Raw genomic sequence first — 13,524 nt, forward strand, 5'->3', positions numbered from 1 at the left:
CTAAGTGTTATTAATTCAGTAGCGTTTTAGCTAATAACTATCATAAAGGTTGATTGGTTAGTCTAAGCCAGAGGTTCCCAAACTTTTTTGATGTGAAACATCTATAGCCGAACATAAAACTGATTTCTGGCGTGGCGACGCATGCCGTGGCGACGCGTCTTTCTTCTAAGAATGTTGAAATATTGGTGCTTCATACCTTTTACTTTGTTTACAGTAATAAACAAAGTAAAAACTACTGAACTGTTTTGGTTTACTGTTGTTTTTTCTTCTAGGAAGTAAAGGATCCCTAAAGACTTCACCGGCAGGTTGGTTCGAAGGCAGACCTGTCTCGCGCGGATTTAAATAACCTTCCGTATTGCTTGGTCAGCACAAAACCGCTTTCCATTTTTTTCCCGCTGAGTTTATCTTTTTATTATTCTTTTACAAGTTAGCCCTTGACTACAATCTCACCTGATAGTTAGTGATGATGCAATCTAAGATGGAAGCGAGCTAACTTATTACGAAGAAAAAGATCCACACCCCGTTCGGTTTCTACACGACATCGTATTGGAACACTAAATCGCTTGGCGGTACGTCTTTGTCGGTAGGGTAACTAGCCACGGCCGAAATCTCCCACCAGACCTAGACCAATTAAGAAAATCTCAATCGGCCCAGCTGGGGATCGAACCCAGGACCTCTGTTGTAAATCCACCGCGAATACCACTGCGCCACGAAGGCCTTCAAAATTCTATTCCGAGGTCTATTGGCGTACCCACTCCTAAAATAACTAACTCGCAGTGCAGCAGCGTGGTGGGTTTTAGCTCCATATTCCTCTCTCCGTAAAGAGACGTTTACTTTAGTAAGCTTTTATAATAGATTTGATATGTATGTATAGTATTACATAGTCAAAATTCAGTTATGATCATTAGCTCTGCTCTAAATGGATTTAATCGTCTTTAGAATATCGATTCATGTCATTAAAAGCACACGCTGCCTCGACTCCGTGGTCGTATTAACTTTAATGACATTCAATGTGTATTGATTTTCACGTGGGTATCTACTCGTCGGAGACGTAATAATATCTCGTTTAGTTACAAGCAAGGTATAGTAATCTATCATTATTTAATAGACCATTTCATTTAATAAGCTATATACTAACTTATCCACTGGATAGCCCAGTGGATGATGACCTCTGCCTCCGATTCCGGAGGGTGTGGGTTCGAATCCGGTCATGCACCTCCAACTTTTCAGTTGTGTGCATTTTAGGAATTAAAAATCACGTGTTTCAAACGGTGAAGGAAAAACATCGTGAGGAAACCTGCATACCTCAGAATTTTCTTAATTAACTGTGTGTATGAAATCTGTCAATCCGAATTAGGCCAGCGTGGTGGACTATTGACTTAACCCCTCTCATTCTGAGAGGAGACTCAAACTCAGCAGTGAGCCGAATATAGGTTGATAACGATGATACTAACTTACATTATATATATCTATTAAGTACATATTATGTAATACAGAAATTATAATATACGTAAAGAATTAGCTAGAAGAAATAAAATCTAATGGCTTAGGCTAATCTAAATGAATAATATAATATCATGAAAAAAAATAATGATAATATTTCCTACAAATCGATGTCTTCTTGGACCGTGCTCACGAGATTACAGCCATGTGGAATGTTGGATCAACTATTATTGTTCCGATAGTTGTTTTAGGCAATGGTTTTATAGCGAAAAGCTTCAACTTTACTTAGATCAAAAGCTTTTTGCATTTGAGCTTTTTACAAATAAATCAAGAGTCGGATAAAGAAGGCAGTGATTCTTGAGACGGTGCGTATTGTGAGGAGGTTCCTCACTCTGGAGCCCTGACCGCCGGTTGCTTGGGCATACAAATTATTAAAAAAAAATTGATAGACATATATACATTTTCTTGAGCAATACTTTTATCGAAGTTCGAGTTCTAATTTTGTCGAAGCTGTACTTACCTATATGTATAAGTACTAAGTCTTCTTCAACGAATGAATTATCTAATACAAAAATAATATGAGGATAGCGAACACTTTTATATAGCTACTAGCTGACGCCGCGCGGTTTCACCCGCGTGGTTCTCGTTCCCTTAGGAATACGGGAATAATATATAGCCTATAGCCTTCCTCGAAAAATAGGCTATCTAACACTAAAAGTATTTTTCAAATCGGACCACTAGTTCCTGAGATTAGCGCGTTCAATCAAACAAACACACTTTTCAGCTATAAAATATTAGTATAGATAGTTTTTGGAACCCTCGAAACTTTAATTTTAAGCTTTCGACTATAATTATCATTATCTAATTATTGTTATCATAACCTGATGTTTCAAAACTGCCTAAATGAAATAAATGAACTTTGACTTTTATAATACAGTACATTAGATAATTTTGCTTGGCAATTTCGCTTGAATTCCAACCGTTAACACTGTTCGGAATTGAACTAATTGTCTTTATGATATAAATTAATAGTTCCACCATCTTTGAAAGCACTTGTCACAGAGTTTCGTCTCGGTCAAATTAATTTTAGTGACTATAAATGTGTTCGAATGGTGATTTTGCGTTGAATTGTCGCCGACGTTTCAGGCAATTTGAAGATGAAATTGATTTTTTCTCGTAAATCTTAACTTTTATAAAATACATATTTAGCGAAGTTTGTTACTGTTTTTTACTAATGTTAATTAAACTTTTTTAGCAGTTGATCTAAATAATAATAAATCGCTTTTCAATTAATTAACTTTCACTATTAATAAGTCGAATCAGGTTAGGTTATTCTACGATTCAATTTGATAAAAGTATAACGTCAAGACAAAAAACGCTGTGTTTTAGTAATGTCGCCGATAAGTGGTACTTGGGTCTAAAGTTGCATACCTACCAGTAGCGAAGACTGTATTTTTTTCGTACGTAACCCGTTCATGTAGTTCTTTTAGTCTGAATGCGTTTTAGGCTTAGTACCTACGTTATCTGATTTACGTCCGTAAAACTCGTGAATTTTTAAAAGGTAACCCGATAGGGATCGGGTTGTTAGGAACCGTCGCCTCTGATATCTACTTATTGTAGCCCGTAATTCTGAATTTCTTCTAACCAGAAAATTCATGTTTGTTATAGGTTTGTATTTAGGACATTTGTTGGCTATTATTAAATAATAAATGGGCAATTCATAATTTACTATTCCGTTTATATTTTCGTCAAGAAATTACTAAATCAAATAGTTATATACTTTGCGAAATAACTTTTCAAAGTAAACCAAATTAAAGAGTGTTTTTCTTTTCAGGAAACTTCGAAAGATGAAGCTGTGTACATATTTACTGCTGAGTTTCTTGGGTAAGTTTATATTTATTTCGCTCACTGTTTGGAATAACTTCTTTTTTATTCATTAACCGTAGTTCGTAAGTAAGAATTAACTTCACTTGCGTATAATAAGATTTTCGACAACTTATTTGGGAGTAACTTAATATTGGATTTGATGATTCGATGGAATGTTTGAACTGCTCAATCTGGACTTGATTCTTTGACTATATCTACCTTACCTACTTAAGATACCCAAAGTAGACGACTTTTTTCAAGTGTAAGCGTAATATTATAAATGCATTAGTGACTAGTATCACTTCCATTATTTAAGTGATAACTTCTTATGGGAAAACCGCTTCGTAACATGCTTGTAACGCGTTACGGCGATCTTTGTCTGGCTGCCCTTTCTCTCGCGCATACGGCATTTGCATTATTTCTGTCTAGCATCCCGACGCACACATTTTTTATTATTATATTGGATAGAAGGCGTTACTTTACGGAAGTACATCATGAATATACACCTAATAATTTATTTATTTTACTATCATTCGCGAAAAGACAACAATCCCATGCGACAACGTCACCCAGGTCCGACAAAATACTCTCTACGTAAGTTTCACTCCGAAACCGGAGCATCCTCAGGAGATGTTGATTTATATATTAAATTCTAATAAGTAGTAGAGCTCTATATGACGGAGCTTCAGAGAATTACAGCAGCCATTTTAACTTTTGCTTCCAAACGACATTGCTGTGTTCTGGTCTAAAGGGTATGATAACGGGGTGGTTGTAGGTACATAAGGTCTGTAATTTGATCTTTAGGTTGACAGGTCAACGATTTTCTACTGATTATTATAATGTAAATAATGACGTTTAATCAAGTTAAATGAGACTTACAATTATTCATATAGAGCTAAAAATTGGTATGAAAGTTCAGAAAACTATTATTATAAATGAATTGTGAAAAGTCCCCCATCAATCCCCCTTGTGCAATAAATTTTATTGACGACGAAATTTTGCAAAAATAGGTATTTCGCGTATTTCAGCTAAACCTAAACAAAAATTGTAGATCATCCGATTCTCTACAAAAAATGTATCTACACTTTCGTTCGTCGTTATCAACCCATTTTCGGCTCACTGCTGAGCTCGAGTCTCCTCTCAGAATAAGAGGGGTTAGGCCAATAGTCCACCACGCTGGGCCAACGCAGATTGGCAGACTTCACACACGCAGAAAATTAAGAAAATTCTCCGGTATGCAGGTTTCGTCACGATGTTTTTCTTCAGCGTTTGAGACACGTGATATTTAATATCTTAAAATGCACACAACTTAAAAGTTGGAGGTGCATGCCCCGGACCGGATTCGAACCCACACCCTCCGGAATCGTAGACAGAGGTCATATCCACTGGGCTATCACGGCTCATCTACACTTTATTTCATAAGTATTGCCATTTCCGTGATACAGCGATTGAAAGGATTCTATTCTTTTATTTTTATTTAACAATTGAGGTATTCTGAACATTCAAACCAATTTTTAGCTTTTTTTTTTATTTTTACAATTTAGCCCTTGACTACAATCACGTCCTGATGGTATGTGATGATACAGTCTAAGATAGAAGCGACCTAACTTGTTAGGAGGAGGATGAAAATCCACACCCCTTTTGGTTTCTACACGACATCGTACCGGAACGCTAAATCGCTTGGCGGTACGTCTTTGTCGGTAGGGTGGTAACTAGCCACGGCCGAAGCCTCCTACCAGCCAAAATAGCTCTATGGGAATTATTGTTACCTTACTTCTATTTTAAGGATTAATTTGACTGGACTAGTTGTCTATCAACTGTTCCTAGAAAAAAATATCTATCTCCCAGTTGAATTTCATACAATTGTATGAAAAAAGTTAAATACAATAATGATCGTAACTATTATGTACTACGGGTACTTCGCACGGACGCTGGGTAATAAACAATTCACGTCATTTATAGACGATCCGGAGCGCTCAAGTTAAATTATTTTGTTTCCAACTCACCGAAATTATTTGCTAACTGCGGTAATAAATTCCGGGCCTCTCAGGGATCTGTATATCTTCGGACATAGATCTCTCGGGTTCCTAATGCCGCCCGTCGGCCATTGTTGTTACTGACACACCTGCATGGGCGAGATTAAAAATGTATACCTACGTATAACTTTTATAATACGTAAAAGTTTTATAGTACTTACATACGTAAAAGTTTACATAAAACATCTATGTAATTTTTAAACACCCCTATTACCGTTTTACCCGTATTAAGATGAAAAAATGTAACAAAAGGACAGACATGTTGCTTTCTCATTTATAACATTCGTTAATAATCCATATTCGGCTCACTGCTGAGCTCGAGTGTCCTCTCAGAATGAGAGGGATTAGGCCAATAGCAGCCAATGCGGATTGGCAGACTTCACACACGCAGAGAATTAAGAAAATTCTCTTTTATGCAGGTTTCCTCACGATGTTTTTCTTTCACCGTTTGAGACACGTAATATTTAATTTCTTAAAATGCACACAGCTGAAAAGGTGCATGCCGGATTCGAACCTACACCCTTCGGAATCGGAGGCCGAGGTCATATCCACTTCATACTCTTTCAATTTATATCATAACATGATTATATTATTTTAATTAAATGATTGCATACTACCGCCATGCTACATTAGGTACTCTAACGTGAATGCCAGACAAATTAGAATTAATTTATTGTGTTAGTATAATATTTTGTTAATGAACGAATAAATTAATAAATTAATTTCGGGTATGTAAACATACATATATACATTATTAATTGTGTCTAATTTCACTGTAATCAAAATCAAAAACCTTTTTCATTATCATCATTATCGTATCTGCCGATGGACGTCCACTGCAGTTAAGGCCTTTTGTAGACACTTCCAAACATCACAATACTGAGCCGCCTGCATCAAGCTAATCCCTGCGACTCGTCAGTGATGTCGTCAGTCCACATGGTCGACCAACAATGCGCTTTCTGGTGCCATTAAAGCACCTTAGGACCCCTACGTCCAACGATTGAAGGTTGAGCTATGTCGGTGACATCATTTCTTTTAGCGGAACCTTTTTGTGCAAGATAGTCCTGATAACCTTATCTGATATTATTTGATGATGTCTGGGTTAACTTCTATTTGGGTTAACCTTTAACTACTACAAAGTAATAAGTAGCGTTTAAATAGTTGTGTAGCTATCTTTCAAATTCACTAATTTGCGATGTTGCGTGTACTATCTGGCGTGGTGATTTTTAAGTCCCCTCATGATCTTTAACTAACGTAAAAAGTGTTTAACTTAACTTTCATATTGCTGCAAAACTTGGAAGTATTGTCCACCTCATCAGCAACCAATATATCAATTTGAGCAACAATAAATAATAAAATAAAAAGCCTTTTATTTCTTGCATAAATTTGCAGAGTTAAGTACGTTATTATTCTAAGTTAATTTGGTTAGTAAAACTTATATTTGTCGTAGAAAACGTAGAGTCATTAATAAAATATGGACAGAACCGCTGACCTAACCTTGGTCATCGGCTCTGCCAATTACAATAGGTATGCTATGCTTAACCTCACTTATCGCTTACACAATAAACTACTCTTAATTTTACTATTTTACCCTGGTAGTTGTGGTAGAGGAAGTACATCGAGCAAGTCCCAGGACTTGTGACCAAGGGTGTGGTTTAAAGGCGCCTTTTAATACTAGTAAACACTCACCAACCCTGCCCGACATGCTCTCCATGCCCACAGTAAACAATTTAATTTAATTTAAATTTTATTACTTCATCACGAAACATTATCGAACAAAATCACTAACGCGACAAGCAGCATGACGCCTCAAGCTGCTCAACAAAGAATTGAACCAATTAATAGCCCAAGTCACTAATCACTTTCCTTTTCTTAATAACACTACTTAACACTTCACTATTTCACTATACTTAACAAATAGAAGACGATTGTTCCATCTTAAAAACGCGATTAGAACTGAATTACTAAATCAGCAGACTACGGAGACAGACGGAGGCAGGATGCCTCACTCTAGTCAAGTGTACCGTCCACGCGCCATTTGGGACGCGATGCCATTGGATGAGAGTTACGTGATCATTTCCTATTGGTCGATCGCCGCCACGTTCGTTATGGTGGTAACGTTTTACAATCTTAATTACTTAAAGAGTAAATAATCAAAACCTAATTACATGAAAACTTGATTCTAAATTTATTAAATTAATTAACGTAGATTTTGCTGACCATTACGACAGCAAAATCTCAACACAGAACCTAAAGAGTTTCTTTTCTACTGCTGTCAACTGTCATCATTACTTGAGAGACTAATTATTAATTAAATCAAAACGGAACAGTATTTTGATTGCAAAATGATTAGATTACTAGATAATAAGTCGATTCGAAATAACTACAGAGTAAATACAAACATGATAATTATTAGGTTTGAGGTTATAGATTTTTCAGTGAGCCAAGCTTCCACGGCGACATATATATGTCAGTACTTTAGTAGTTCTTTTAAGTAAATTACGCAAGAACCCCAGAACGGGTGAAGGCCTCCTCCAAAGATGTCCAATTGTCTCTGTCCTGTGCTATTTGGTACCAATATGGGCCAGCTGCTTTTTTAATTTCGTCTTCCCACCTCGCCAATGGTCTTCCTTTGTCTCTTTTACCTTGTGGGCCTCTCCACAAAGTGGCTTTCTCTCCTTTCTCCTCAAAGTGACTCCAAAAGTCTGTTGATCAATAATAAGTGAGATGTAATTTAACAGCCATAATATCATTAAAACCTGACCTGAATATTTTTTTTATCTCAGCGATTCGCAGATTCCTTTTATCGGAATTTATTGGATTTTCATTTGATTCCGTATTTCTATTACCTTTTAAAGACTAAAATATTTTACAAATGAAGTTTCCGCTTATGGCGTATCGAGGCATACCGGCCAACTTCTGGATATTTGTGCCTCGCAGGAATTTTCTTATGAAAGAATATTGCGCCGGGAGTTTTTCCATTTCCTTTTATTATGTTATGAACAGATGATGTTGTTTTTATATTACATTAGTTATATATTATATCGATTGAAATATTTTACAAGCTTTTTAAAATTTTAGAATATGTGAGTCAAATCTTTGAAGCTATATTATTTATTTATTTATTTTATACACACACACACATATATATAAACATTACAGGCTTATATATTTATATAAACTATATATAACCCGGATCCCACACCAAAACCCCGCTTAGCAAAGCCAACGCGCGAACAAGAGGTGACTCGCGGGTCTGCACCAACCTACATGCTGGAATAGTAAACATAAAATTATATTGGCTTTACCTCTGGCTGGTGGGAGGCTTCGGCCGTGGCTAGTTACCACCCTACCGGCAAAGACGTACCGCCAAGCGATTTAGCGTTCCGGTACGATGCCGTGTAGAAACCGAAAGGGGTGTGGATTTTCATCCATCCATTCTCCGCTCCATCTTAGACTGCATCATCACTTACCATCAGGTGAGATTGTAGTCAAGGGCTAACTTGTAAAGAATAAAAAAAAAAAAAATATTAAAATAATTTCTTGCAGTAGTTATCCACCTATTTAAATATCGAAAGTTTGCTATTCAAGATCAGGTGTTTTTTTTTATTGTTTCTAAAGCAAAGACAACATCGGACATCTCGTTGTTAAATGTTATTTTCAGATACATCGCAATTACCTGAAATATTACTTACTTACTCTATCTCTCCATTAAGATTTACTTTTTGGCACAAACCGGGCCTATATCGTTCAATTTCATGATTTTTGTGACACTCTTGGCTTTTATAATGCCAGCGCTTTTTTGGATGCCTTCGGGGTTTATTTCAAGAGAATGTTAGGGCTGTATTTAAAACATAATATTACCCATCTTTAAGAATATTATGAAGAGGTAAGTTTGAGATATTGGTAATTAATAATAATGTTTCTTAATCTCTGGTTCTACTGAACTGATTTTGAAAATTCTTTGAACGTTAAATTTTGAAACGTTATTTGTGAGGGGCATAGGCTATATTTTATCTCCGTATTCTCACGAAAATAAGAACTACGCGAGTGAAACCGCGTGGCCTCGGCTAGGGTTAAAAATAAAGATCAACATTCAAATACACAAAGCCTATGCGTTGCGTAATCCTCGCAGAACTGATATCAAGCGCGAACTTGTAATTGAAAGACTAATAAACCCATGTCTACAGCCTAATTTATACGTATTACAAATATAAAATATGCAACAAAGTTAAGGCAACGTACCTACTACAAGCATCATCCAACCGAAATTGGCTTACATTTTTAAAGCACTTAGCTAAGACTTTGAGCAAGTTTCCAACTTCAACCAAGAATGGGATTTCTCTGATCCCCGTAATCCATATACCCGATGCCATCGTCTCAGTTCGTTGAAATTATTTTGTGTTGTTCGAATGGAAGATTAAATTATTTTCGAGATGTTTGTGACACTTGACTTTCAAACGATAATCCTAAATCGATTTCCACCAAGCTGTTGAAAATACACTACAAATATTTGTCATTTTATGGAGCTTTGAGGTAGTGCTTAGGTATATTTGGTGTTGGTTCTTTTCATTGTTGTTTTGACGGCCTCCGTGGCGCAGATGTACGCGTGGTGGACGTGGTTTACAAAACGGAAATCCTGGGTTCGAACCCCGGCTGACCGATTGAAATTTTCTTAATTGGTACAAGTCTGGCTTCGGCTGTGGCCAGTTAACACCCTACCGGCAAAGACGTACCGCCAAACGATTTAGCGTTCCGGTAGAAAGAAAAGAAGTGTGGATTTTCGTCCTCCTCCTATCAAGCTTGCTCGCTAACATCTTAAGCTGCATTATCACTTACCATCAGGTGAGATTGTATTCAAGGCCTAACTAGTAAAGAAAAAAAAAGTTTGGTCACTTGGAGGAGCTATCGAGGTAGAGAACGCCCGTTTGGTAGTCTTAAAATACGCTAATACTGAAGAGTAACAAATTTAGTATGGATTATTTACCTACCTATGTATAAAAAATATCCAATCTTTCTGCCTTTTTAGAGCAATATCTTTTTAATATTGGATAGAAGCAGGCGTTACTTTGCGGAAGTTCATCATGATTATATAATGATTTATTTATTTTGCTATCCTCCGCGAAAAGCCAACGAACCCATGCGACAACGTCACCCAGGTCCGACAAAATACTGTCTACGTACGTTTCACCCCGAAACCGGAGCATCATCTCCTGAGGTGACGTTGTCGCATGGGTTCGTCAATTTTCCCGGGTGATAGCAAAATAAATAAATCATTATATAATATATTTTTAAGCAAAATGAATCCAGGATATAGGTACATATACTCCACGTTCGTACATCCCGTCTGAAATACTACAATTTGTTACAAAGTACGAGTAAGTTACACACATCTGCGAATACGAGTGGCAAAAGGCTCTTCATTACAATGCAAACCACAATCCGAATTGTTTAACCACTTCGAGATTGAAGTAGCTTGGTTACATTACGGTTGTTGCGTAATTCAACCGAATTTAATTTCGAAACATGGGACTGTGGAATTGCAGTTGTAAATCCACTTTGTTTATTTTTTCCCCATTATAATTTTATTATCATCTTCATTATCAGCCTATTTAAACCACCTACTGTAGGTCGAAGCCTCCTTCCTTATAGGACAGGCTATATTATGACGGGAGGGTAGCAGCGACAGTGATCGTATAATTATTTTGTGGTAGAGGAAACACCTCGAGTAGGTCCCAGGACTTGTGACCTGGGTGTAGGTTTAAGGGATCCCATTAGCATGCATTAACACCTCACCCTTCCCTGCTCGACGTGTTTTCCATGCCCACACTTCGTAATGTATGATCATTAATTACAATACAACCAACAACACATAACATTATTGCAAAAAATCACTAACACGACTGGCAGCGTGACGGTGTACACGCTGCCTAACAAACAACTGAGCTCAAGTCATCAAATACCCTCTTATTTATACCAACACTGATACCTCCCCTCCACAATAACATAAATAATGAATGGTAATACCACCCGTAATCGAAGAACTTCTAACAATATGGCGCTCTAACCATATATAACTGTCAGTATGAGATTGTTAAGTGTGATGTTTATAGTGCAGATTTCCGAAATGTAAAATCATGAATACTTGCGGAGTTACACTCGCTTGTGTGTGAAATTGTGGAATGTTTGCTTTGAAGTATTTGTAGTGAATTTGTAATAGGCTCAGAACTATTACGGACAAATATGCACAGTCAATATTTGCATATGTGGCATATTGATAGTATGTTCAAGAATGTCTACTTTAAACCATCCATCTGGGATAGAAGCTTATAAGTAAATTATAGATACTTTATGCAACAAACTAAAGTCCAAAAATTAATGAATTAGTTAATGAAAATCACAAAAAACCTTAGGTTATAATTTATCTGAATACGATATTAAAATAATTTTAGGGGATTGTGGTGCTTTTAGACCCAACTGCCAAAAGATTTTTTGGAGTTACCTATGTGGGCTTCATTCTTTCGCGTTTGCTTTTCTTTCATTATAATTTTCGGATTTCCACTTTTTCTACATCCTAATTTCTTCATAATTTTCTACTTCAAGTGCCATTCCAATATACTGGAATGGCTGACAACTAAAATCTTAAATGATTGTTGTTACATATTAAACACGATGTAATGTAATTAACATTTTTTTTTGGATTCGAGTGCCGGACATTGAAATAAATGATATTAGTTTTCATCATCATCATCATATCAGCCGATGGACGTCCACTGCAGGACACGGGCCTTTTATAGGGACTTCCAGACAACACGATACTGAGCCACCTGCATCCAGCGAATCTCTGCGACTCGCTTGTCATCAGTTTACCTGTTGGGGGGTCGACCTCGAAATCTCTCGTGCGAATGCTAATAAAGATTTTAACAAAAATACCTACGGTTGAATATTTAACAACTCATATCCATGTTATATCGCACGTGGAGATGTGAGGACAGCTCACGAATCACGTTCGGGTCAAATCAATCTCATTTACAAAATCAGAATGTTGTATGAACACGTTTTTCCATCTACGAGTATATTTAGTTTCATAATGTACAGGTTGTTCTGTAAATATTATGACATACTCTACAGGCTTATAGCTGACGCTGACTAACTGACGCCGCGCGGTTTCACGTTCCCGTTCCCGTGGGAATAAGGGGATAATATATAGCTTCTAGCCTTTCTCGATAAATTGGCTATCTAACACTGAAAGAATATTTCAAATCGGACCAGTAGTTCCTGAGATTAGCACGTTCAATCAAACAAACAAACAAACTCTTCAGCTTTATAATATTAGTACCTATGGATATCAATGCCTACTAAAATAACAAAATATTGTAACAGAAATTTTACGGTTTTCAAGTTATTGCTTTTTCTGAAATAATTAAAAAAAATAACCTACTTCCAATGCAATTTAGTCATACCATGTGTTGGAAAATTACAAAAGCGTTGATTTTGTACTCGGAAACTATTTTTGAATCCATTGTTATGTACTCTAGCAGTAGACGCACATCTTGGCTCTAGAACTTACGCCAATACTTCAACATGAGTACAATATCACTGTCTCGGGCATCAAGAATAGAGTTTAAGTAGCCTTAATGATTACTAACCTCCGTGGATGGTACTAACAGAAGAAAAAGCTACGCTTATATTTTCTATTGTATCTATGCCTTCTTATTTATTTGTAGTGTTTGTGTTTGCTAAATAAATCTTTGTTTCGGTTTACTTTACTCACATCCTGTATAAAGCGTAGGAAGAGAAGACGTTATGGGGAGATATACGTGTATTAGTTGGTTGATGTTATTACTTTTACGATACTTATTTATCAATTGACAACGAAGGGTTTCAAATCTATTATTGATATATTTCCGCATTATTCTTGTGCTCCTTCCCTTCCTTGCGTCGTATTCCTCATTACTGAGGGTCGTGACCCCTAACACAAGCTTGCTTCTTAACGATGTCGCGCTATGTGGCTTGGCTTTTCGCGACTTGCAGAGCCTTCGTGTATTTGGTTGGACCAACGCATCGCTTATTTAATCCAAGTAAACAAAGTTATAGATAATAAGTTACGGAACAGGTCATATCAAAACTAAGCGAAGTAACTTTGCACTTATTTGTTTTTGTTTCTTTATAAGTCGGA

The 13,524-nt window shown here is 36.6% G+C and overlaps 1 protein-coding gene across 1 annotated transcript in view; it reads left to right on the top strand.

Moving 5' to 3' along the window:
* The window catches only part of LOC112051032 (cell adhesion molecule Dscam2), a 298,384-nt gene that overhangs the window by 57,708 nt on the left and 227,152 nt on the right, over nt 1-13,524 (top strand). Inside the window, exon 2 of the mRNA XM_052887824.1 lies at nt 3,278-3,327. Within this exon, the coding sequence (XP_052743784.1) occupies nt 3,291-3,327 (37 nt within the window). The 5' untranslated portion in view covers nt 3,278-3,290. The remainder of the gene's footprint in view (nt 1-3,277; nt 3,328-13,524) is intronic.

This window comes from Bicyclus anynana, chromosome 20 (genome assembly GCF_947172395.1).
Source record: "Bicyclus anynana chromosome 20, ilBicAnyn1.1, whole genome shotgun sequence".
NCBI classification, from domain to species: Eukaryota; Metazoa; Arthropoda; class Insecta; order Lepidoptera; family Nymphalidae; genus Bicyclus; species Bicyclus anynana.